We start from the raw sequence: 27,071 nt of genomic DNA on the forward strand, positions 1-27,071 counted from the left end.
ATTTACCTAAATCTTCTCTAATTTCTTTCAATGATCTTTGTAGTTTTCAGTGTACAAGTCTTGAACTTGTTAACTTTATTCCTAAGTATTTTATTCTTTTTAATGTTACTGTAAATGAAGTTGTTTTCTTAATTTCATTTTAGATTGTTCATCCATATTATGTAGAAAGACAATTGAATTTTGAAATGTTGATCTTATATCCAACTTTGTTAGACTTATTTATTAGCTTGGGAAGGTTTTTTTTGCAGATTCCATAGCTTTTTCTCTATGTAAGATCATGCTGTCCACAAATAGAGACAGCTTTACTTCTTTCCAATATTTATGCCTTTTATTGATTTATTCTCTCTCTTTTTTTATTGGTGTTGGCACGATGTATCTTGTTTTTATATAGCCTGGTATACCTTTTAATTAATTTTGCTTTTCTATTTGAAGTGCATTTCTTATAAGCAGCATATGAATTGGGACTTCCTATCTAGATCTGAGCTGGAGAAAGCAAAGATGCCAGGAGCTGCTTAGTTATGCTGGGATTGTAAGGGAGTTAACACCCATCAGATCTGCATTCAAACAATAAGAACCATGAAATGGTAGATGAATAAACTACATCTCCCCAGTGATTCCAGCAATACTGAGCCCTTGTTGACTTCAGTAACTTGCTAATGGAGCACAATCAGTACTGGCTTGCTCAAGGAATTCTCCTTCCTAGGAAATCCCCTAGAATTCTGTATCTGTCTCTCCCCCTATCTCTGTCTCTGAACAGGGTGCTGTACTTACTGACATACATGCCTTATGTTTCCTTTGAGATCATAAGCTTCTCCAGGGCAAATGTGATAGTCATCATACAGCTAATATGGGACTTTACATATCAATAGTCCTCTCTGTAATTACTAAATGAATAATTTAGAAGGTTTTGACAACTTAAGTCTTAAGGTTTCTTTACAGCTATAAACAAATGGTTGATATTTCTGATCATGCTGACTCTACTCTAGCACCTGCTCTTCAGTAAGAAAGACATGCTGTTACTGCTAGATTACCCACTGTCTCCCTATTGAGTCCCTCAAATACTACTGAGGTTCTTAATTTCCACTCATAGTGTTCTACAAATATGTAAGAGAATATGGTCTCTTTTTTCACAGTAGTCCACTTTAAGTGAATCTTAATTATTTCATGTATGCTACCATGGCTTGGCTGTCACCTGTAGAATATTTTATGCACATTTTAAATGATGGAAGATTTCATTGAATCTGTCACAAATCAGGTTTTACCATCTTGAATGCAATACTGTTTCTCCCTGGAAAAAAAAAACCTCTATTCCAACCTGTAGCTAGTGCACCATGTTTAGGAATCTGTCTGTTAATTTGAAAACCTCTTGTACAGTGCTTTCAAGTTCTACTTTTGATTCTTTTTTACTGAATATATTCCAAAAGGGCCATTTTAAGTAATCTCTTATAATTTATTTGATTTAGAACCTGTATTTCTGGCTAGCCAGGTGTGAGACGACATTAATACCATCTGTCCCACTGTTGATGCTTCTGGAAAGACAGCTGGGCTGTGAGAACTTCAGTTCAGCTAGACAATGCCTAGGTCTGATTTTATAAAGCTGGTGCAAAATGGGCACTCTCTTCAGCACACATTTTGCTACTTCTCTGCCTGCAAGCCAAATCTGGAAGAGCCCTCCAATTTTTTTTTTTTTTTTGAGAGGGCATCTCTCATATTTATTGACCAAATGGTTGTTAACAACAATAAAATTCTGTATAGGGGACTCAATACACAGTCATTAATCAACCCCAAGCCTATATCTCAACAGTCTCCAATCTTCTGAAGCATAACAAACAAGGTCTTACATAGTGAATAAGTTCTTACATGGTGAACAGTGCAAGGGCAGTCATATCACAGAAACTTTCGGTTTTGATCACACATCATGAACTATAAACAATCAAGTCAGATATGATTATTCGTTTGATTTTTATACATGATTTATATGTGAATCCCACATTTCTCCCTTATTATTATTATTATTATTATTATTTTTAAATAAAATGCTGAAGTGGTAGGTAGATGCAAGATAAAGGTAGAAAACATAATTTAGTGCTGTAAGAGGGCAAATGTAGATGATCAGGTGTGTGCCTATAGACTAAGTATTACTCCAAGCTAGACAAGGGCAACAAAACATCCACGGATGCAGAAGATTTCTCTCAAAACAGGGGGTGAGGTTCTAAGCCTCACCTCTGTTGGTCCTGAATTTCTCTCCTGATGGCCCCCCTGCGACTGTGCCTGTCTTAGGTTGTTCCTCCCTTGAGGAATCTTACCCGTCTCTGGCTAACCAGTCATCTTCCGGGGCCATACAGGGAAATGTAAAGTTGGTAAGTCAAAGAGAACAATATTCTTTGAAAAGGTTAGTTTTTTACTTCTTGGCAGATTTATGCCCTGTGGCTTCTATGCCCAGCATTTGTCTTGAGGTATCTTTACCACTTGGAAGAATTATGATACTGTGTAATTTCGATATGAGGAACGAATTCTACTTAGGGGTTGTAATTATGAAGGAAGAAGAAAAGCTATAGAAGTAGCAGGCGGAAGAAACCATGGGAAGATTGATTACTTCTTTGACATATCTTCCTGTAGTGTAACATAAGCATGTATAGGTTTTAAAATACTAATTAATTTGCGTGCATACATTAACATAATAGGAATACACCTACATAACCAAAGCAGACCTACAATTACCAGCCATCTCCAGTGAAACCAAGAAAACCAGTTAGGCACCTTAGGCATTTGTGAAAACTTATCAATGATATGATGGACACTGTCTAACTGAATTTGAGTAGTTTGAGAAAAATCAGACAAATTAAAACAACACATTCCTGGGAACTGTTCACATCCCATGTGTTCTTTTAATAGTACACATATATTTATAGTGTGTACTATTAAATATATATAGTCTATAGTCGATAGTCTATAGTCGCACGATTTTGGAGCACTGCAACTTGCACTTCTCCTAATTCTTGGTTGAGTTCCAACAGTATAGATCCAGTCAAATTTGTTGTTTTACTGTATGCACAGGCCAGCTTAGATATCTCCTTCTTCATTCCAATGGCAAGTCCCGGAACCGGTGGGATGAATGCAGCTACAACTGCAGTATCGCCTGGATCTTTGTTGAGGTTTTTTGATGATCATCTTCTGGCATGAGTCTTCCCGAGAGTGCTGATGTTGGAAATTCTTCTTCATATCGTATCTTAGTTCATTTTCTGGGTAGCCAAATTAGGCTTTGACCCTCTGTATAAACACAAACAGACCCTTTGCCCACACTTTGATATGCCCTTTATACCATTGTGTAGAACTCATTGGAGGTCACCACACAGGAACTGCTTTTTTTTTTTAAGAGAAAGGAATATTATCAGAAAAATGTACTTCCATAGCTGATCATCTGACACCATTTGAAAGATCAAAATTAAGGATATGTAAAGCATGCATTAATCATTGATTTGCAGTTAGTTTTATTCTATCAGGGAGTAATCCCCCTTTTCTTTCTCTTTTTTTTTTTGTTATCATTAATCTACAATTACATGAAGAATATTATGTTTACTAGGCTCTCCCCTATACCAGGTCCCCTCAACAAACCCCATTACAGTCACTGTCCATCAGCATAGCAAAATGTTATAGAAATACTACCTGTCTTCTCTTTGTTGCCCAGCCCTCCCCTTTCTCCCACCCCCCACATTATGCATGCTAATCATAATACCCCCTTTCTTCTCCCCCACCCCTTTTACCTCCCTACCCACCCATCCTCCCCAGTCCCTTTCCCTTTGGTACCTGTTAGTCCATTCTTGAGTTCTGTGATTCTGCTGCTGTTTTGTTCCTTCAGTTTTTCCTTTGTTCTTATATTCCACAGATAAGTGAAATCATTTGGTATTTCTCTTTCTCCGCTTGGCTTGTTTCACTGAGCATAATACCCTCCAGCTCCATCCATGTTGCTGCAAATGGTTGGATTTGCCCTCTTCTTATGGCTGAGTAGTATTCCATTGTGTATATGTACCACATCTTCTTTATCCATTCATCTATAGATGGACATTTAGGTTGCTTGCAATTCTTGGCTATTGTAAATAGTGCTGCGATAAACATAGGGGTGCACTGATCTTTCTCATACTTGATTTCTGCATTCTTAGGGTAAATTCCTAGGAGTGGAATTCCTGGGTCAAATGGTATGTCTGTTTTGAGCATTTTGATGTACCTCCATACTGCTTTCCACAATGGTTGAACTAACTTAACATTCCCACCAGCAGTGTAGGAGGGTTCCCCTTTCTCCACAGCCTTGCCAACATTTGTTGTTGTTTGTCTTTTGGATGGCAGCCATCCTTACTAGTGTGAGGTGATACCTCATTGTAGTTTTAATTTGCATTTCTCTGATAATTAGCGATGTGGAGCATCTTTTCATGTGTCTGTTGGCCATCTGTATTTCTTTTTTGGAGAACTGTCTGTTCAGTTCCTCTGCCCATTTTTTAATTGGGTTATTTGTTTTTTGTTTGTTGAGGCATGTGAGCTCTTTATATATTCTGGACGTCAAGCCTTTATCGGATGTGTCATTTTCAAATATATTCTCCCATACTGTAGGGTTCCTTTTTGTTCTATTGATGGTGTCTTTTGCTGTACAGAAGCTTTTCAGCTTAATATAGTCCCACTTGTTCATTTTTGCTGTTGTTTTCCTTGCCCGGGGAGATATGTTCAAGAAGAGGTCACTCATGTTTATGTCTAAGAGATTTTTGCCTATGTTTTTTTCTAAGAGTTTTATGGTTTCATGACTTACATTCAGCTCTTTGATCCATTTTGAATTTACTTTTGTGTATGGGGTTAGACAGTGGTCCAGTTTCATTCTCCTACATGTAGCTGTCCAGTTTTGCCAGCACCATCTGTTGAATAGACTGTCATTTCTCCATTGTATGTCCATGGCTCCTTTATCAAATATTAATTGGCCATATATGTTTGGGTTAATGTCTGGAGTCTCTAATCTGTTCCACTGGTCTGTGGCTCTGTTCTTGTGCCAGTACCTAATTGTCTTGATTACTGTTGCTTTGTAGTAGAGCTTGAAGTTGGGGAGTGAGATCCCCCCCCCTACTTAATTCTTCCTTCTAAGGATTGCTTTGGCTATTCGGGGTATTTGGTGCTTCCATATGAATTTTTGAACTGTTTGTTCCAGTTCGTTGAAGAATGTTGCTGGTAATTTGATAGGGATTGCATCAAATCTGTATATTGCTTTGAGCAAGATGGCCATTTTGATGATATTAATTCTTCCTAGCCAAGAGCATGGGATGAGTTTCCATTTGTTAGTGTCCCCTTTAATTTCTCTTAAGAGTGTCTTGTAGTTTTCAGGGTATAGGTCTTTCACTTCTTTGGTTAGGTTTATTCCTTGGTATTTTATTGTTTTTGATGCAATTGTGAATGGAGTTGTTTTCCTGATTTCTCTTTCTATTAGGTCATTGTTAGTGTATAGGAAAGCCACAGATTTCTGTGTGTTAATTTTGTGTCCTGCAACTTTGCTGTATTCCGATATCAGTTCTAGTAGTTTTGGAGTGGAGTCTGTAGGGTTTTTTATGTACAATATCATGTCATCTGCAAACAGTGACAGTTTAACTTCTTCTTTACCAATCTGGATTCCTTCTATTTCTTTGTTTTGTCTAATTACCATGGCTAGGACCTCCAGTACCATGTTGAATAACAGTGGGGAGAGTGGGCATCCCTGTCTCGTTCCCGATCTCAGAGGAAAAGCTTTCAGCTTCTCACTGTTCAGTATGATGTTGGCTGTGGGTTTATCATATATGGCCTTTATTATGTTGAGGTACTTGCCCTCTATACCCATTTTGCTGAGAGTTTTTATCATGAATGGATGTTGAATTTTGTCAAATGCTTTTTCAGCATCTATGGAGATGATCATGTGGTTTTTGTCCTTTTTGTTGATGTGGTGGATGATGTTGATGGATTTTCGAATGTTGTACCATCCTTGCATCCCTGCGATGAATCCCACTTGGTCATGGTCTATGATCCTTTTGATATATTTTTGAACTCGGTTTGCTAATATTTTATTTAGTATTTTAGCATCTACATTCATCAGGGATATTGGTCTGTAGTTTTCTTTTTTGGTGGTGTCTTTGCCTTGTTTTGGTATTAGGGTGATGTTGGCTTCATAGAATGAGTTTGAGAGTATTCCCTTCTCTTCTATTTTTTGGGAAACTTTAAGGAGAATAGGTATTATGTCTTCTCTGTATGTCTGATACAATTCCAAGGTAAATCCATCTGGCCCGGGGGTTTTGTTCTTGGGTAGTTTTTTGATTACTGTTTCAATTTCTTTGCTCGTAATTTGTTTGTTTAACTTTTGTGTTTCTTTCTTGGTCAGTCTTGGAAGGTTGTATTTTTCTAGGAAGTTGTCCATTTCTTCTAGGTTTTCCAGCTTGTTAGCATATAGGTTTTGATAGTAGTCTTTAGTAATTCTTTGTATTTCTGTGGAGTCTGTCGTGATTTTTCCTTTCTCATTTCTGAGTCTGTTGATGTATGTTGATTCTGTTTTTCTCTTAATAAGTTTGGCTAGAGGCTTATCTATTTTGTTTATTTTCTCAAAGAATCAGCTCTTGGTTTCCTTGATGTTTTCTATTGTTTTATTCTTCTCAATTTTGTTTATTTCCTCTCTAATCTTTATTATGTCCCCCCTTCTGCTGACTTTAGGCCTCACTTGTTCTTCTTTTTCCAGTTTCGATAATTGTGATGTTAGACTATTCATATGGGATTGTTCTTCCTTCTTTAAGTGTGCCTGGATTGTTATATACTTTCCTCTTAAGACTGCTTTCGCTGCGTCCCACAGAAGTTGGGGCTTTGTGTTGTTGTTCTCATTTGTTTCCATATATTTCTTGATCTCTATTTTAATTTGTTCATTGATCCATTGATTATTTAGGAACATGTTGTTAAGCTTCCATGTGTCTGTGAGCCTTTTTGTTTTCTTTGTAGAATTTATTTCTAGTTTTATACCTTTGTGGTCTGAAAAGTTGGTTGGTAGAATTTCAATCTTTTGGAATTTACTGAGGCTCTTTTTGTGTGCTAGTATGTTGTCTATTCTGGAGAATGTTCCATGTGCACTTGAGAAGAACGTGTATCCTGTTTCTTTTGGATGTAGAGTTCTATAGATGTCTATTAGGTCCATCTGTTCTAGTGTGTTGTTCAGTGCCTCCATGTCCGTCCTTACCCCAGTGGATCTATCCTATGGGGGTGAGTGGTGTGTTGAAGTCTCCTAAAATGAATGCATTGCATTGTATTTCCTCTTTTAGTTCTGTTAGTATTTGTTTCACATATGCAGGTGCTCCTGTGTTGGGTGCATATATATTTAGAATGGTTATATCCTCTTGTTGGACTGAGCCCTTTATCATTATGTAATGTCCTTCTTTATCTCTTGTTACTTTGTTTGTTTTGAAGTCTATTTTGTCTGATACTAGTACTGCAACCCCTGCTTTCTTCTCTCTGTTGTTTGCCTGAAATATGTTTTTCCATCCCTTGACTTTTAATCTGTGAATGTCTTTGGGTTTGAGGTGAGTTTCTTGTAAGCAGCATATGGATGGATCTTGCTTTTTTATCCAGTCTGTTACTCTGTGTCTTTTGATTGGTGCATTCAGTCCATTTACATTTAGGGTGACTGTTGAAAGATATGTACTGATTGCCATTGCAGGCTTTAGATTCATGGTTACCAAAGGTTCAAGGTTAGCTTCTTTAGTATCTTACTGCCTAATTTAGCTCGCTTATTGACCTGTTATATACACTGCGTGGAGATTCTTTTCTTCTCTCACTTCTTATTCCTCCTCCTCCATTCTTTATATGTTGGTTGTTTTATTCTGTGCTCTTTCGTGTTTCCTTTAACTGCTTTTAGTGGGTAGTTGATTTTATTTTTTGCCTTTAGTTAGTATTTGGTTGGTCTGCTTTCTTTGCTGTGATTTTATTTTCTCTGGTGACATCTGTTTAGTCTTAGGAGTGCTCCCGTCTAGAACAGTCCCTCTAAAATACCCTGTACAGGTGGTTTGTGGGAAGCAAATTTCCTCAAATTTTGCTTGTCTGGGAATTGTTTAATCCCTCCTTCATATTTAAATGATAATTGTGCAGGATACAGTATCCTTGGTTCAAGGCCCTCCTGTTTCATTGCATTAAATATATCATGCCATTCTCTTCTGGCCTGTAGGGTTTCTGTTGAGAAGTCTGATGTTAGCCTGATGGGTTTTCCTTTATAGGTGACCTTTTTCTCTCTAGCTGCCTTTAAAACTGTTTCCTTGTCCTTGATATTTACCATTTTAATTATTATGTGTCTTGGTGTTGTCCTCCTTGGGTCCTTTCTGTTGGGTGTTCTGTGTATTTCCGTAGTCTGTTCGATTATTTCCTCTCCCAGTTTGGGGAAGTTTTCAGCAATTATTTCTTCCAAGATACTTTCCATCCCTTTTCCTCTCTCTTCTTCTGGGACCCCTATAATACGGATATTGTTCCTTTTGGATTGGTCACACAGTTCTCTTAACATTGTTTCATTCCTGGAGATCCTTTTGTCTCTCTCTATGTCAGCTTCTATGCGTTCCTGTTCTCTGGTTTCAATTCCATCAATGGCCTCTTGCATCCTATCCATTCTGCTTATAAACCCTTCCAGAGTTTGTTTCATTTCTGCGATCTCCTTTCTGGCATCTGTGATCTCCCTCCGGACTTCATCCCATTTCTCTTGCATATTTCTCTGCATCTCTGTCAGCATGTTTATGATTTTTATTTTGAATTCTTTTTCAGGAAGACTGGTTAGTTCTGTCTCCTTCTCTGGTGTTGTCTCTGTGATCTTTGTCTGCCTGTAGCTTTGCCTTTTCATGGTGATAGGAATAGTTTGCAGAGCTGGGATGAGTGACGGTTGGAAGAACTTCCCTTCTTGTTGGTTTGTGGCCCTCCTCTCCTGGGAGAACAGCGACCTCTAGTGGCTTGTGCTGGGCAGCTGTGCCCAGACAGGGTTTGTGCTTCCTGCCCGGCTGCTATGGAGTTTATCTCCGCTGTTGCTGTGGGCGTGGCCTGGCTTGGGCAGCTACTCCAAAGTGGTGGAGCCGCGTTGGAGGGGGAGTGGCCGGGAGGCTATTTATCTCCGTGAGGGACCTCCGTGCTCCCTGCTGCCCAGGGGGTTAGAGTGCCCAGAGATCCCCGGATTCCCTGCTGCTGGACTAAGTGTCCCGGGACGCTTCTGTCCGGCTGTGTGGTCCCTGTCCCTTTAAGACTTCCAAGAAGCACTCGCTTTTCTTTGTCCTGGGTGCAACGTCTGCAGGAACCCGCTCACAAGTCTTGCTGTCCTTTTTCCCTAGTGTCCAGCACCCCACGCACGCACTGTCTGCGCTCTGGCCCGGATGGCTGGGGCTGGGTGTTCGGCAGCCCTGTTCTCTGTCTCCCTCCCGCTCTGCCTGCTCTTCTCCCGCCGGGAGCTGGGGGGAGGGGCGCTCGGGTCCCGCCGGGCCGGGGCTTGTATCTTACCCCCTTCGCGAGGCGCTGGGTTCTCGCAGGTGTGGATGTGGTCTGGCTGTTGTCCTGCGTCTTCTCATCTCTCTTTTAGGAAGAGTTTTCTTTGTTGTATTTTCAAAAATATATGTGGTTTTGGGAGGAGATTTCTGCTGCTCTAGTCATGTCGCCATCTTGGCTCTGCCCCTCAAGAGCCCTCCAATTTTTAAAGCTCACTGAAAAAGTTCACCAAAGTCTAACTAATGGGAACATTTCCCAGATTGTCCTGGAAGACTTGCAAATATATCAGTTTGTTTTTTCTGTCTGCTGGGAAAAATATTCTCTTATGCTTTATTGTATATGGGATAGAATAACTGTTCATTTTGTGTACTAAATATAAAATAAGCAAATGCAGTGTGTGTTTATTAAAAATTTTAGGGAAAAAATTCTTGAAGACTAGAATTTTCACAGGAATGATCCCAAATACATATTTTTTTCTATACCAGTACTGTTATATACAGTCTGTTTGCCCTGTTTTAATGCATTAAAAAAAAACATGCTTGGAAAAGAAACTGTCTAGATGGTATTTGACAAAAATAAAACCAAACAATACATTTATTGATACTGTTTTATACCAATAAAACAAGGGGAGTATCTTTTAATACATTCTAGTTTAAGTTAATCTTCACTAAAAGGTAATCTGTAGCTAACTGAAATTAAGAAATTTATTGATGTGTGCAGGTAATTGAACTTGTTTTTATACTTAGGAACATCTTGCTTTAGTGCCTGTGTTTTATCTAAATTAATCTCATCTATTCCTTATCACTCTCTGATATGGGTTCTAAGTGAAGAAACTGAAATTCAGGAATAATAAATATTCACTGTTGTGCAGCTAATATGGGAACAGTGGTGAAACTGTTAACAAAGCCCTTTCCCCTGCTGCAGGAGTATCTGGACCATTAATTCTCTAACTCTGTAACCCTGGATACCATCATAAAATGGTATTTGATCAGTTAGATTGTGTAGGCCTCACTGCTTGTGTAAAATTGATCCCTGATTGGTAAATGAATTCTGACTTGGAAAAGCTGTAAATGAACCAGAGAACCTGATAGGGGTTTTATGCATTTGTGCTTTGGGCTTTCCTGAGTATGGTCACTGGCATGTCCTTGAGGGGGCCCTGAAAACCCTGCCTATGATGTTGTTACATTAGCTCTTGAGGGGCATGAAGCTTCTTGCTAAGCCAGAGAGGGCAACTCTTGTAACTATACAGCAGTCTCCTTGCGCCGGGGCTGCAGCACTCGGGCTCCCACTGAGGGTAACAACTGACGCTGCCCTGCTGGTGAGCTGGGGCTCCCCGCCTCTACACTGATGCCAGGTGTGGCTTCTCATTGCCTTCTGGGTCTGTGTGTGGTTAAAGTTAAGGTCCCCGGATGATGATTGCAGAGTGATGGTGACAGACTTGATCGCCTGTCTCTGAGCGCCTTCCCTGCTTGGTCACAGGTGCTTTATCTGCTGGGCTTTATTTCACCTTAGAGACTTCAGCATGTTTACTTTTGTCACTCACATTGGCTGCTCTTCTACTCTTGTCTCTGGGCAGCCAATGGCAGAGGCTCTGGCCACATGTCTATCATTGGTACAAAGCTACCCAGCTTAACTGAAGGTTTTTCCTGGATGTTCAAGTGAGATATATTCTTATTGATCATTTGGGTGCTATGTGACATATAGTGGTACTAGCTATTTTTTTACTTAAGGCCAATTGAGGAGAGAGATTTCATGAATTATTTTTCTCTCCCTCTTTTTTCTCCCCAGGCAGCCTCCCGTCAGTGAGTCTGACTGGAGAATGTTGTTGCAGGACATGTTGACTATGCAGCGGAATGTTTATACACGTCTGGGTTCTGATGCTTGCTATGAGGTAACTCCACATAACTCTACATATATACATTGTTTTTTTAATCTAGAAATTTTGGTTATTATAGTTTGCTTATTGGACACAAAGCTTATGATGACCATATGCTCCATTGTAAGTAATATTATTTCGTAATAACTGGTAACTGTGGAGTGCTTTAAAGTCTGAGCAGTTTCATGCCTTAACGTCCTGTCTTCCTTGTTTTTGTTCATTGCATTACCATTTTTAGAGGGTTAATCCTGAGCTAGGAAACTCTGAATCCTGCTTGCCTCCTCTTACTCCGTAGTTGTGGTGGTCACTGAAACTTATTTAATGTTCCTGACAAAGGGCTTTCAATCTGTTCTATCTTCATTTCTGCTAAATTGCAATAAATCCTCCTAACTTTTATCTCCCTACTTCCATATCTAATTCACATTGCTTTAGAGTATTATTCTGAAACAGACCTTGTTGTGATGCTCCACTTGTTACCATTTGCTCCTTGTTCCATGTCAGGAATCAGAAAGTATCCATACTTCTGAGCATGGCATGGAAAGCCACGGCAGATTCCAGCTTCCCTGCCGACCTCACCTTTGCGCCTCTCCACCGTGTACCCTGTGCTCTGGTAGTTCCATCAGGCTGTTATGATTCCCTCCATGCACCATACGGTTTCATGTTTCTGTGACTTTGCCTGCACTGTTGCCCTTGCCTGGATATGTTCCTTATTCTTTTATTTGAAAGTTGCTGATAATTTTCATAACTCAGTTCACTAATTATGCCCTCTAGGATCCCTTCCTTTGTGGAACTTGCCTCCATCACATACTTTCTTTCAAATGCAGTTACTGTTTCTAAGAGTTTTTTTTTTCCATTGGTCATTATTTTATCATGATCATCCTCACATCCCCTAATACATTTTATAATGTCTGGATGTAAAGGATACTTAAGAAATGGTTGTTAATTGAGAAAGTAGAAGCCACAGGGATTTAATTATTATTTTGGAAGGAATGTATATTACCACCAAATTGCTCATGGTCTTTATGGAAAATTGATCCAACTAACCCATTTTTAATGAATTACAGTCTAAAAGAGTGCTTCCATTTGAATTTTCCTGTCAAAAAATACATCATATAGAATATGTATGTCATACTGCTCTAACATCACAAAGCATGACCCATTGATAAAATGAGTATAAAATTAGGTCTCTACTTTGTGAAATTGGTTGGTATTTTAATTCATGGTGATTCTAACAAAAGAATACTAACACAGACTATTAAAAATGTGAATTGTTTTATATTTGAACTTAAGGTTTTAAAATGCTTGAATGAATCTAAAGTTCACATTTATGATTACAGCCTCAGACCACATAAAACTGCCAGGAACTTCCCTTTTGTATCTAAAGGGCAACTGGAAATCCACTTCAGGAGAAAATAATCTGTATGCACAAGGTTCTAAAACCTAACTGTCATTATTATGTGTGAAGTAGTGTTTTTAGGTTGAGTAGCATTATTTTTGTTATCTTCCTATTTCTGATTCTGATTGAAAAATCGTCAATAATTACATTACACTTGGATTAGCTCCAGTATAATCTATCATAATAATTCAGTGTATTAAAATTTTTGTTATATATTAGCACTTTTTTATTAGACTTTGATATTTTAATGACTGCTGGCCATTAGTCTCTCTTTTGAGACAACATTGAAAGCATATTGTAAGAGCCTTGAAACAGTTCTAGGGAAGGTAATACAGATTTGGCAAACTCACATTTTCAAACATTATTTTCTCACCTTTTAAATTATCCTATATTGTCTTACTGATTTTTGGCCATTATGTTAGGTTTTTCTGTCCTTGGAAAATAATTTGAAATCTCAATGGCACAATTTTGAATTGATTTCTCTAATGCCTGCAGAGCAGAAATCTATGTTGTTCACTTTAGCAAAACCTTTTAATTTTTAAAGTGAGTGAATCGTATTTTTCAATATTGGGCATTGACTCTATAGGTTTACTTGAATCAACTAAAGGAATAGGGAAACCGTTACATCTAAGTCCTTTGGGTTACTCTGCGTAAGACATTTTCACCTGTCAGGTAGATGTGGTCGGGGTTACTCACTGATGGTTTGCTTTCTGTCACAGTAGGTATTTTGTAGTAGATCCCTCATACACAGTAATTTTATCCTTATCAGTCATTTCAACAAAGGCTTGTCTAAAAATTCCTTCTCCAGTAGTGTAGAAATAAGTGAAAATAAGGTCTTGCCTGAGGCTTTCAGCTCCTGGCAATTTAATTATGAATTTAGTGAGACTGAGAAATGACAATGGAACGTTCTTGGGGTAAAAGTGTTTATACTTGGCTTTGTCCTTCCAGTGGTAGGTTGAGCATTGGGATCACATCTGCATCCAGCAGTCCACAGGTCATAATCCACCTCTGTCTCTGCCTTTACATGGAGCACTGGCTGGAGCTTTTAATATAGTGACTTAGTCAATAACAGCTCATTGCCTATGGGTGTGGAGTGTTAGCCTAGTAGTAAGCCAATGACAGCGTCAAGTAGGTTAGGGTCAGGTGAGGATCCTGGCCATAGGAACTTGCATTTTCCCCACAAAGGGGATCCTAGGAAAATCAGATAGTCGTCTTAATTATAAGGGAACTCTTGCTCCTCCATGAAATCATTTTTTAATCTCTTCTATTTTTGTATTTTTGTGCTATACTTATCCACTCTGGCATAATAGGGAAGAATGTTCTTGGGGAGTTCTTGTACTAATTACATACTGACTTTATTATTGTAGGTTTAAAAGGATCTGTTTAAGACTTTTCTAGAGTAAGTATAAGTAATAAACAAATAATCTCAATTATAGAATAAATTTTATGTTAATCAATGCTATTAGTTGCCTAATAGAATACAGTGATATTTCCATGAATACCTTCCATCAGTGGTTCCTGTTTTATTTTAATCATTTTTAGTTTGCAGATGGCAAAAAATTACATGGTATATTGTAATTTTAATGAATAGGTAAAAGTGTAACATTTGCAGCTTGGCTTTAGTTTGTAAGACTAAATTCAGATGCTTTAAACAGTCATGAATTATGCATGTCATATTCAAAGACTTTCTTTTAAAAAAATTAAAATGTTATTAATCATTTAAACATAGGACCTATTGAGTGTAAGACATTATATCTAAGGGATTCTGTTTTTAATGAATATGAACTTCAGATATTTTATCAAGTATTCATTATATTACAAATATGCTTAATATTGGGTTTGTTCAATTAAAGTATTTCTTCATCTTAAAAGTGGATTTTTTTATTGAGGTTGGAATTCACATATCATAAAGTTAACCATTTACACATGTACTCCATTGTCATTTAGATTTAGTACATTCTCAGTGTTGTGCAACCACTACCTCTAGGACAGATGTATTTTTAACATTTCATTTGGATATCAGAGCCTTCATTCTGTTGAGAACTAAATCCTCTCTTTAAGCACTAATTCCAGTTTCTTCTTTATCCCAGATATTTACAGAAAGCCTTCTGTGTTCCAGTCGCCTTGAAAATATCCACCTGGCTGGGCAGATGATGCACTGCAGTGCTTGTTCAATAAATCCCCCAGCTAGTGTACCCCACAAAGGAAAGACCCAGTACAGGGTCAGTTATGGGAGAAGTACTGACTTGGTCTTGGCTGCCAGCAGAGAGTACTTCAATTCTTCTACCAGCCTCACCGACAGCTGTATGGGTCTGGCCAGGTAGGGCGACTGTATTTTTCCGTAAGAGGGAGGCAGGGAGGTCAGAACACACAAACTATGCTGTTGCTTTTATTCTTTACAGAATGTATTACTGCAAGTACCTACTACCTGTACTGTATGGGCACAGTTATTTATTGCTCGAATTATAGAAAGAAAACTTCATTACATTATGAATATTCATCAGTTTCCTTGTGGCCCTTTTTCTCCAGCATGTTTTTCTGCAGTTACTCTGGCTGATTATCTGTAGGTTCGCACTTCTTTTTGTCGGAAGAGAAGCGGGTGATAGCCTGCATATTCAAGTTCTGGAAATTTTTAGCATAAACACTTAGGTGATGTCTGTATCCTTTATGTGGTTTCCTCTCTGTTTGGGGATAGGGTGACTATAAAGCCCAAAAGTCCCTTTCAGGCGGAAATTTACGGAGCATGAATTCAGTTTTTCTCTCAGCTTGTTGTACTGGAAATGTAGTGTCCATTGTTCTACTGTTGATTATTATGAGATTCATTTGCATAGCAGACACTGGTCCTTTGCCTGCCTTAGATGCGTTGACTGTGTCGCTAAGTTTTTATCATGCATGGTTTATTTTTCAAATGGTTTTACAGAATTAAAAAAATTTTTGATCATTGTAATCTTTTATAGTTTTTATCTTCTGTGTCATCATTTGAAAGACCTTTAATTCCCAAGACCATTAACATAGTTTTTCATACTGCTTTTTACCACTTCGATGGTTTTATTTTTACACTGAAATTTTAGGCCTTTCTGGAACTTATTTGGTGTCATGATTGTGGTTGGTATTCAGATTTGTTTCCCTCCTGCAGATGACTAGTAGTTTACAGTTTAGCAAAACTTAACTTTTTTTTCTCAGTGATATCTTCTCACAGAGTGAATCATGTTTTTTTAAACCATGTTATTGGACTTGACAAAGTTGTTTTAGTACATTTTTTCTTCTCTCCCAGGGGGTTGTATTTCTATTTCAGATGATGAAAATATCAAATAGAATAGCCTTTGAAACTGGGAGTTGTGTTTGACCTAAATCTTTTTGGCAGATGTTCTCAGAGATCATTTAAAAAACCATTCTTTCTGTATTTCCCTTTTATTCCATCTATTTTTCTCCCACAAGGTCAGACTTAAATTTAAAAAGATGCCATATGTATTTAACGTGGCACCAAATTGCAAATCTTTCTTAATCACAAATAAGTGCTTACTACTTGCACACTTGTACATCCTTTTTGTATCTTTTTTCACTTATGATTTACAGTGAAGGCTTTTCCATGTAAGCACATATAGGTTTGATTCTTGCTTTTCTGATGGTTGTAGACTATTTCATTGTTAAACTTTATTTAATTAGTTCCTGATTTAGTGTATTTTATTTTTGAAAGCACGGTGGTTGTGAGTATTACATGTGGACATGTGTGAGCCTATTTGTAGTGTATATTACTAGAAGCAGAACTCCTGGGTTCACAGGCAAGTGCAGTTAGAATTTTGGTAGGTATTGCAAATAAATTAATATGCTTTTACACTTGAATGGGCAGTATATGTTAGTGCCCATCTGATTTAAATCCTACAATCTTGTGAGAGGAAGCTAGGCCTACATTGATGATTTTGTCATATAGGTACACCCTGGGGCTTAGGTTCCTTCATCTGATGATCCATGATTTTAGCATTCAGTATCCTTTCATGGCCTGATCGCTTCCTGTCTTTTTAGTCTTGTGTTCTAAGGTTCCTCTACATGTACCTTTTAGACAGTGAGTTTATTCATTAATTAAAATACTGATTAAGTACACCTTCTCTGTTTTTTTAAAAAAAATTGCTTAAAATACTCCATAGTTCCCACAGATTTTTAGATTAGCAAATCACTTTCTGCTATATATATCTCAGAACTGCATTACTATCTGATTCTTCCTTTTTGGTCAAAAATTGGTGTACAGTTTCTTAGGTTATTCTTTTTACCTTTGGGAGATAAAACTATCACTGAATCAAGACATTTGTTTTACCTAGAAGAATAACTGGAAATTATCTGAACTCTGTTTTTTTAATCATTTCTAATATGATTATTACTTTCGGAGCCAACAGTAAAAATAGTACTTAAATACAGAGTCAGCATATCTGGTTTCATACGCTGATGTGGTTATTTACTATCATTGCAACCCTGGGTAAGCATATTACCCCTCTGGACTTGAATTTTGGCTTCCTTACAAAGCAGGTGATGGTATTTGCCTATCTCACAGGTTTGCTGTGAGGATTAAGTAAGATAACAGGAAGGATCTAGCAGAAAACCTGTAATGTAGTAGGTTTTTGATAAAGATGTGTTGGATCTCATGCTGTCAAATATAGAAAGGCAGTGTAGCCAAATGTGTGTTACTTTGTTTTAAAAGTTTACCTTATTTCTCCCAGGTGCTGTTTACAGCTGATAACAGATAGGCCCACTGCCATTCAAAAGGAGCTGGATCTCATCCAGGCCCTTGGATGTCTTGAAGAGTTTGGGGTAAAGATCCTGCCTTTGCAAGGTGAGGATCTACTTAGTGTTACACTGTTAGTAACTTACTTTGCATTAATTTACTAGCATTTATTTTTAGTTTTTTAAACTGAAGAGTACCTTGGTCATTTAATCCATTAGCAATAATAGATCCAGCCCTTTGTCCCATTTTTCAAATGAAATCTTTAGTGGAAGCCCAAAAGGAAAAGATAAATGCCACAGTTTATCATAAACTTTTAAATTCACAATGATAACATTAAAAGAAATAATATTAGTAGCAGCACTGAGGCTGTTGGATAAAAATAAAGATAGAAATTGGGAATTATGGATGAGAATTTCAGATTTACATCAGTTTGGTATACATTTTACTTCAGTTACATAGATTTCTAAGTAGCTGTAAGTGATAATTTTATGTTTGCTGCAGAATATACTTTAGTGTTGATATTTTTTTCAAAGAGGGGAATATGGGAAGGTCTTGTGTAGAGTTTAATTTCCAGTGATATCTCGACATTGTGCAGGCTCTTTTACCTAACTGTAAAAAGGTTAAGTACCACACAAAGCAAGTGTGCTGTTACAGTCACTTGTCATGGTCTCCTTTGTGCCTTGAGGACAGTGTGCATCTCCTGTGTCCTGAACTGTACCTGACAAGTGGGAGGTAGATTTTCTGTTGTTTCAAACCTCAGCCTCAGTGCCTTAAAAGAAGCAAGCATCTTGGTTATTGCAGTGTGCTTGGCTGGCTTCCATCTAATCTCTTACCTTGTTTTTAACTCTGGAAATATTTAGAACTGGGGGTAGGGGATGTATAGCTGAGTTTCTTTTCTCTCTCTAGTTTTTAATGTATTTTCACCAGATTTTTTTTTTTTTTTTTTTTTTTTTTTAGCTCTTAGTACCTTCAGACAGTGATGGCATACAGATTCCTTCATGTCTTTGTCCCCTGTAGGGTTTTATGCACATGGATCTTAGGGAATATAAGCTGATAGAGACAATCTCCTGTTTTCATGTGGATTCTGCTTGTCAGATATATTTATTACACTTGATAAAGATAGTATTACTATTACCTTGTTTGGAAATAATTTGTATGTGGTTATAAATACCCTGCAGCATCTTAAGCAAGTATATTTAGCATTGCTAAATTGCTAGAAAATTTCATTCAGTTGTACCATTCATGTAATTTTTAGCTCAAAGCTTAAAATTGTGAAGATTAATCAGTTACTAAAAAACATTTTCAGTTTGTTCTTAAATGTCTTAAGTCTTAAATGTTCTTAACTACTTCACCCAGAACACTTGTTTTTAGATGAATTTTTCGGTCACAGGAGAGTCCAGAGCACTGTCAAACTTTTGCCTTTCTTATGCCTCTTGTTAATGAGCTTTATCTCATTGTGGCTCTGACTGTGTGTACATGTGTGTATGTGTATTTTTTATTTTATTTTATTTTTTTATCTTTTATTTTTATTAAGGTATCATTGATATACTCTTATGAAGGTTTCACATGAAAAACAATGTTGTTACTACATTCACCCATATTATCAAGTCCCCCCATACACCACTGAAGTCACTGCCCATCAGTAGTAAGATGCCACAGAGTCGCTACTTGTCTTCTCTCTGCTACACTGTCTTCCCATGACCCCCCCACACTATGTGTACTAATCATATGTGTGTGTGTATTTTAATTATTAAATCCAAGCAGATTGATGTAATACAAAAAATTTTTCTTGCAGTCCCCCAATATTGAAGCTTGAAATATTAAATTAAGCTCTGATTTTCTGTGGTGCCCAATTAGTGGTATTTTTGCTGGTAATACTGCACTTCAGCTGATGGGTTTGAATATCTGCAACCAAACCTATCTTGCTGTTGGTTCTGAGAAATTTCCTGACTGAAGAGTCTTTTAAGAAAGATAATTACTTTCATGTCTTGACAGCTTTCCAGCTTGATATTTTAATTTGGAATGTCCTATTTAGAATGTCAGAAAATCTTCTGGATGTGGAGAGGGAATGTTGCCTTTGTATACTATTTGTTTTTTTTATGCCACAGATACAATTTAGGTTTAAGCTGCTTTTATATTCATTAGTACTGTTGGACAAAGTAACATGGTATTTAAACATTTATGGTGCAGGTAATTTTATTTTAGTCAGTGTACATAGTTCATTTTGTCACTTTGCTTTGTTTCAAAGCCTTTCTTTATCTGTACACCAGGGGGTTGATGTTCCTCATCAGATGAAGGCTGTTGGTACTAGCTAAATTATAATTAATGAGTTAATAGAAAACATGAACAGAAATACCATTTAAAAATGATTCCTGTGGATGAGTGTCCTATGAAGTGTTTGTGTGTGTATATGTGTGTCTTCCCCCTTAATTTGGGTGTTTGTATAAAATATTCATAATATTCAAATAAGCAGAATTCAGTTTTACCCCATTTTCTTCCTAAAATAGCATAAGTCAGTTTTCCCGATTTACAGCATTATGGCTAAACCCAGCCTGGAGCCAGTTTTGCCACTTACTGCAGGGTAATGGGACAAGTATCTTCACCTTTTTTGTATCTAAGTTTTCTCATTTATAAAATGAGGATGCTACTACTTATCAGCATCTTATGGAATGACTTCTAAAGATTCAATCCATAGTTCACAGTGCTGGGCTGTATATAGTCAGAGCTCTATGAGGATCAGCTGCTGGTTTTATTGTTTCCCTCAAAGGCACTTTTAAATGGCGGTAGAATCAGTGTGGTCTTACCTGCCTTCTCATGATGCCTCCTTTCTTTTCATTCATTTTCCCTCCCCCCTTCCCCCACCATCTCTCCAGTCTCCTTTTTCCGCTTCCCTTTCTTTCCATTCAAAAAACATTAATCTAGCCTCTTAGTCTGTTTCAGGACTGAAATAATGAAGGGAATAAGGCACACTGCCTGACTTTGAGGGACTGACACACTGATAACAAGTCACACCTAGTGTCATATATGAGTTTAAATTCTGATTCAGCCACTTGGAGCTGCGTAACCTGTGGCAACTTAACATTTTTGAATTTAACCTTCCTCAGATGGAGGTAGTAATAAAATATTCCCTAGATAGCCTAAGAGTTATATCCTGACATTGGGAATTCTGCATTAGAGGATCCCATATTTCATAAGCATTTCTGTGAATATGTCACTAGCCGTAATAATAATAACCAACATTTACTGAGTGATTTTTATGTTCTCAGTACATGTGTATCATTAATTCTGAAAAATACCCTATGAGGTAGTGACTGTTGTTTCCAATTTCCAGGTTATGAAATCAAGGTACAGGGAGGTTAAGTAGCTTGCTTAGGGTCACACAGCTAGTCAGAGGTGGAGCTAGAACTCAAACCTAGGTAGTCTGCCTCAAGAGCCAGTGTTTGTAAACAGTAGACAATACTCTATTGATGGAGAGGTGTGAAAGTGGAAAACTTTTGAGAATGAAACTGACTGGTGCTTTGACTCATCAGCTAAGTGACCTTCTTCACCTTCACAGTTCAGATTTGCACTTCAGTAATGTCACAAGTAACTCTATTGCACACCTTTGATGCCATTCATGAGTGACTGAAATTCATACCGCATCTGTGGCTTGCTGGGTATCATGCATTTTTCTTGCCTTGTAAGAGTGTTTGGCATGTGTGTAGCTGATCAATAAATGCTTATGTCTGAGACTTGTGTGTATGTGTGAATGTGTATGTCTGTGTTTTTTTTTTTTAACATTTGAGATATATTGTGAGATCTACAGGAAAATGAGGTATCCTCAACTATTAAAAGATACATGCATGCATATCCTTTTCATGTTCATTCTGTTTTGAGAAGGAATTTTAGGAGTTGAAGACCCATTCTCTTCATACATAAAAACATCTAAGACTTGAATTTATTTAACTGAGAAATCACATTTTGAAATACAATTTAGCATGTCCTACAATAAACCGTAAAAAAGAGCTGGTATAGTGATATGCAGAGGCTCAAAAATAAGGAAGTTATTTGGACATGGCAGTTGTACTCAATTAGAATCTTGTTCTCCAAATTTATTTAATGTATTTGAAATATTAGTATGCCTTTGGGAAGGAAGCAGAGACCAAACTTTAATGTTTCATTAATGGAACTTTAGAGAAAATGATGAGTTTTTGCCACGTGTAATTTCAGTTTTCCACCTTGATTATATCGAGCTAGAAAAAGAGTGATAGGTAATAGCAAGGGAATCAGCTCGCTAGAATTGCTGAGGCTAGAGCTTCTCAAAGACGAATACAAGAATTCATCAAATAATGCCATTTTTAAACATCTGTGAAATCCCGAGGTTTTTACATATGTAGAGTGACAATAATGTCTATGACAGGTGTTTTGAAAATCACATTAGAAACATGCAGAAAGTACCTTTCTCACAGTTCCTGAATTTGAAATATTAAAGTACTGATGTTCCATAAATTTTTTAAAAAAATACTTACTTGGAGAAAAAGCTATGAAAGAGCAGCATATATTGAGTTAAAAACCCGTTTTTTGATAGAAGTAAGGAAATGTTTGAAGTATTGTTAGTGCAGGTGATTTTCACTGGGAGGTTGAACTAAGATTTGGGCAGGCCGAAGAATAACTGAGGCACAGATGGGACTGTGAACACGCCTTTCGGGGCGTGGAAATAGCGGCAGAGCCTTCCGGGCAACCTTCTTATTAGGGCTCTGGAACAAAGCCGGCACAGTCCCAGCAAGCATATGTTTACTGTCAGGCGCGGTACAAGCTTCTCCAGATACCCTGTGTGAGGGAACCTGATAGACGCCATGTTCCTGTCCACTTCCCCACAAGTGTACTGTACCAGTTAGTGTATGCTAGATGGCTGTAGCAAAAACCTAAATATCTGTGGTGTGTGACAACAAGTTCTTGCTCCAGTTATTTCTGCAGCGCTGCTCTGAAACAAGGGATTCTCATTGTGGAGGGAAAAGATGAGTAGTGGAATCCCGTGATGACGCTTAAGTGTTTGCTGAGAAGTGGCATATGTCACTTCCCCTCACCTTTCCTTGCCTAGAGAAGTCATATGGCCAAGCCTAATGTTAGACAGGTGAAAATCTGACGTATGAATAATTGCGGGATCCTGGGAACAATAATACAATCTGCAGAAGTTATGCCCAGATGTAGATATTGGCTCTCGTTTTTGAGAAGTGAAATAACTGAAGTCTACCTCTACCTTCTGCTTTATAGTAAAGTGCACAACAGAATCAGCCTACTGGCAGGTGCATAAATAGTCATCCTAACAATAGCCCAAAACAAGCTAAAATATTTTGCAACAGATTCTCAAGTGGTTCAGAAAAAAATAGATGTGTGTGTATATGTGTGTGGAGAGGGAAGGAGGACACACATGATTGTACACATGCATGTGTAAATGGAGCAACTTATTAACAATTGGTTAATCTTGGCAAAAAGCATGGAGTTCTTTGTACCATTCTTGAAACTTTTCTGTAAGTTTGAAAGAAATCACAGTAAAAACTTAGAAAAAAATTGCCCGTTTTAGAGAAAAACTCTATCCTTTTTCTCCTCAGCCACTGGGCCCTCTCCTACATACCTGTAAGAGGTTTTGGGTGACCACAGGGTGTGTGGGAGATAGCCATGGATTTAGCAATGGGTAAAGGAATAAAGTTGTGAAAAATACTTTGGAGGCCGCATCACTTCTCCAGTGACCTTGGCCAAGGTACTTGACCTTTCTGCGCCCCTGTTCTCCCCTGAGGATAATAGGACCTGCCTTGGCCTTGTCGGGTTTATAACACATGAAAGCATCTCCAGTTCCTGGAACGTAGGTCATACTCACTCAGTGTCAGCAGTTGTCACTATTGTTATCATTGTTCAATTTATTGGAGCCTAGCCTCCCAGTAGTGCCATGCTTCTTAAAGGTTGACACATCTACCCTAAATAAATATCCTAGCATATACATAATAATAATAATACTCTTAACTAAATTTTTTTCCCCCTAAGTGTTCTTAATTACCTCATAGTGTGAACTGGTATGATAAGACAAGTTTTATTTTCATAACATCTAGCTTAGATAAGAGGAATGGGCCTGTTTTTGGAGAAAAGTTAATAAATTGGAACAGTGAGCACTTCAAAAACTCCTGCCCTTCAAACCAGAGTGATGAGGTGGAGATACAATGGAGATACTTGGACCTTGGAATGGATATTGTTGGGGCAAAGTGAATGGACGGACAGGCATAAATGAAAGAATGTGACATTTTCAAAGACAAATGCTGCCCTCTATATAATTTTCCCTGGCCTGACATGGCACTTGAAAAAGTGACAGTTTTTCCTAGCTTCAGAATGCCAGTCCATTTTCCATTTCAGAAGTTTGGTGACAAAGAAAAGATCCATGTTGTACATTACTTACTCAGAAGCAACAATGATTTTCCTTTTTTTAAAAAAATCTTATTTTTTATAGTTCTGGAGGCTAACATAGTTTTCCTTTTGTTTGGTTGTCTTAAATTAGGATGATCGTGATACTCTCTTGTGATGTCCCTGATTACAAGTCTCTTGTCTATCTTTGGTAGTGCGATTGTGCTCTGACCGGATCAGTCTTATCAAGGAGTGTATTTGCCAGTCCCCTACATGCTACAAACAATCCGCCAAGCTTCTAGGCCTTTCTGAGTTGCTGAGGGTAGCAGGTAAGTTTTGAATGCTAATCTTCAGAATATGGTTTCTATTTATTCTTGATATCTTCCTATGTGAACATCAGAATATATACTCCCAGATGTCAGAAGGACTGCTTTTGGGCAAGGATATCTTTTCTAGAAGATGTGTACATATACTGACCTGCTGGGACCATCTGTCTTTTAAATGAGGACTGGCTTCTTTGGGGTGCCTTGAAGTGGTTGTGAGGTCAGGAGTAAAAGTCAGGGTTGCCATTTATAACCAGAAAGCTTAAATATAGAACAAGCCAGCCCTACCAGTTCACCTTTAGTGTCCAAGTTTAGTGTAATATTTTTGAACCTGAACAATTTCTTAGAAAAATTTGTGCATATACTATTTGGTGGGGTTTTCTTTCACAAATGTGGTCTTATTTCATCTTCTGTTAAGTGGTATTTTTCCCCATTTCACAAGGGAAATCAAGGATTAGAGAAGTTAATTATCTTACTTAGCAGGGTTAAATGCAGACCCTGGCTTTCAAGGCCACTCCATCTGACTCTACATTTTATGTTTCTCTGAAGCTGTTCTGCTTACCAGAATCTTTAAATTTTCTTTTGTATTTTTGACTTATGCTGATCTCTGTAAGAACAGTTCTTGACCAAATGTTTCATTAAGAGTGGTTTGAAGTTGTTCTTATCTAAAACACATAGTATAGGCTCAAAAGTAAAGGGGATTTATCTTTATATTTGGACTTTTAAAAATACATATGTTTCGTATATTTAGGGGACACATTTGTGTTTTAAGATTTTAATATATATGACTCTTATTCTTAAGGTTGATAGTTTAAGTAAATTTTCATGTGTCAGTTGTCCTTTTTTTGTCTATCTGAAAGCATGGCATTAGCATCTTTACCTTTGGACTTGCCACAGCCTGGGAAGATGCTGACACTGTGATTGTGGTCCATCCTCCATTGCTAGGTCTCTTGAATGATTGGGAAGGAAGTGGTCAGAAGACTGGTTCAGTTCTAACTGTCCCAACTGTCCCATGTACTTGCCTAAAATGTTAGCTCTAGTTTCTGCATTTGTAAAATAGGAATGACACCCTCTTGCTTCACCCTGGCAGATTATTAGAGCCCCGAATGAGTTAATGTGTTGTAAAAGCACTTTGTAAACTTTGAAGCACTCTGATCATCAGGGAGGAATCGATAGTATAAGAATCCAGTTCTTAGAAACTGATGAGGCGGCTGAGAGATGCTGTCTGCATTTTCCATGAACCTACTAATATTAATTTCCATTTTTGCCCTTGTGTCATATTGACAGAGAAATAGGATTATCAGTGATTCTGGCCAACTATGTGAATTTTTGATGTAGTGAATGTTATTCGTCAGTCCCAGCTGAGTATATTTATGTAGAAAACATGGTATTTAGACCTCTTTTCTTTATTGCGACTATTTTCTTCCTAATATTTGGAACAATTTAAACTTGGGCACCTTATGGCACAAACTTTAATATGGAACCTATATTACACCTTCAGCACAGTATCATAAGACTAGTATCTACATTTCATTCAACATATTTTAATTGTGAGCTACCTGAGTGCACATAATAAAAATTCTAACATGTATCAGTGAGTACTGTGGGCCAGCATTCTTTGACACTCTTTGACATGCTTTTTACATATTAGCTCCTTCTCCAAGCACAACTGCCTCTTGCTAACCACACTTGACAGAGGAAACAGGTGTGTGGAGAGGTGAAACGGTGTCTCTGTGCTGGGTACTTTGGACACAAAGTTCTGTTATAGCTGCTGCCTTCCTGGAAGCTGAAATCTTGGAGGACTGAGAAGCAAATGATTGCACTGCCACATGGGATGCGGTGGTAGTGCCCAGCTTCCATACACAGACATCAGAGAGCTTGGAAGAAAGGCTGTGCTCATGTTCTGCTGGGGGCAGGTTATTAAGGAAGGGATCACAGAGCTGGAACTTTCACCTGAAGCATAGAACATGTTCTACTGCTGCTTCACAAACCACCCCAAAACTTAGTGGCTTAAGTCAACGAGCATTAACTTACAGCTCTCCCCGTTCTGGAGGTTGGCGGGGTCCAGCCAGGAACGTTCAGTCTTCTATGAGGTTGCAGTTGGATAGTGGCTAGGGATGGTGTCACCTTAAGGTCTGGCACCAGGGCTGAGAAGACTGAGCTAATTGGGGGGTGGAGTAGCCAGGGCTCTGTTCTCTATGTGGTTTCTTATGGTGGTCTTTTCACATGGTGGCCTCAGTGAACTCCGCCTCCTTATATAGGGTGACTGAAGGCTCCCAGAGTCAGTGTGTCCCAGAAGCAACCAGCCAAAGATTGATGGAGTTTTCTAGTCTAGCCTTGGATTTTGGGCAGCTTCATTTCCGCTGTGTTTTAGTCACAGAGGTGGTCCCACAGGCCCTTCCGGGTTTAAGTGGAATATGTATGGGCTCTGCCTGCAGACCTGACTGGGCCTGGATGGTCTGCTTCGGAGCGGCTCACTCACTGCGCTGTTGGAAGAGGCCTCAGCTCCTCCTGACTGGTGGTGAGAAGCGTCAGTTCCTTTGCCGCATGGACCTCTCAGGCCTTTTTAAGTTCTTCTCAACATGGTAACTAGCTTCTCTGTAAGTGGTTGATCCACGAGAGAGTGAGCAGGAAGCAGTAATGCCTTTTATGACCTAGTCTTGGATGTTACACAACTCATTTCCACCTTATGCTTCTAGAAATAAATTACTAACCAGCCCCCATCAAAGGGGCTCCGTCTTTAGAAGGGAATACCAAAGAATTCGTGGATGGTCTAAATTATATTTCATATCCTCAGAGATTTGTCATGCCACCATAGTCTTCTTCAGACTAAATACCTGAATCATTTTCTTTCATAGTTATCTTACTTGCTTATACTCTTGGCTGTTAAGAATT

The 27,071-nt window shown here is 38.1% G+C and overlaps 1 protein-coding gene across 3 annotated transcripts in view; it reads left to right on the top strand.

Moving 5' to 3' along the window:
* NBAS (NBAS subunit of NRZ tethering complex) overlaps nucleotides 1-27,071 on the top strand; it is a 345,656-nt gene that overhangs the window by 144,907 nt on the left and 173,678 nt on the right. For all 3 annotated transcript variants that reach the window (XM_057497443.1, XM_057497442.1, XM_036881629.2), the window contains exons 29-32: nucleotides 11,281-11,383; nucleotides 14,855-15,084; nucleotides 17,477-17,589; nucleotides 24,069-24,182. In XM_057497443.1, the coding sequence (XP_057353426.1) occupies nucleotides 11,281-11,383; nucleotides 14,855-15,084; nucleotides 17,477-17,589; nucleotides 24,069-24,182 (560 nt within the window). The remainder of the gene's footprint in view (nucleotides 1-11,280; nucleotides 11,384-14,854; nucleotides 15,085-17,476; nucleotides 17,590-24,068; nucleotides 24,183-27,071) is intronic.

This window comes from Manis pentadactyla, chromosome 2 (genome assembly GCF_030020395.1).
Source record: "Manis pentadactyla isolate mManPen7 chromosome 2, mManPen7.hap1, whole genome shotgun sequence".
Taxonomy (NCBI): Eukaryota; Metazoa; Chordata; class Mammalia; order Pholidota; family Manidae; genus Manis; species Manis pentadactyla.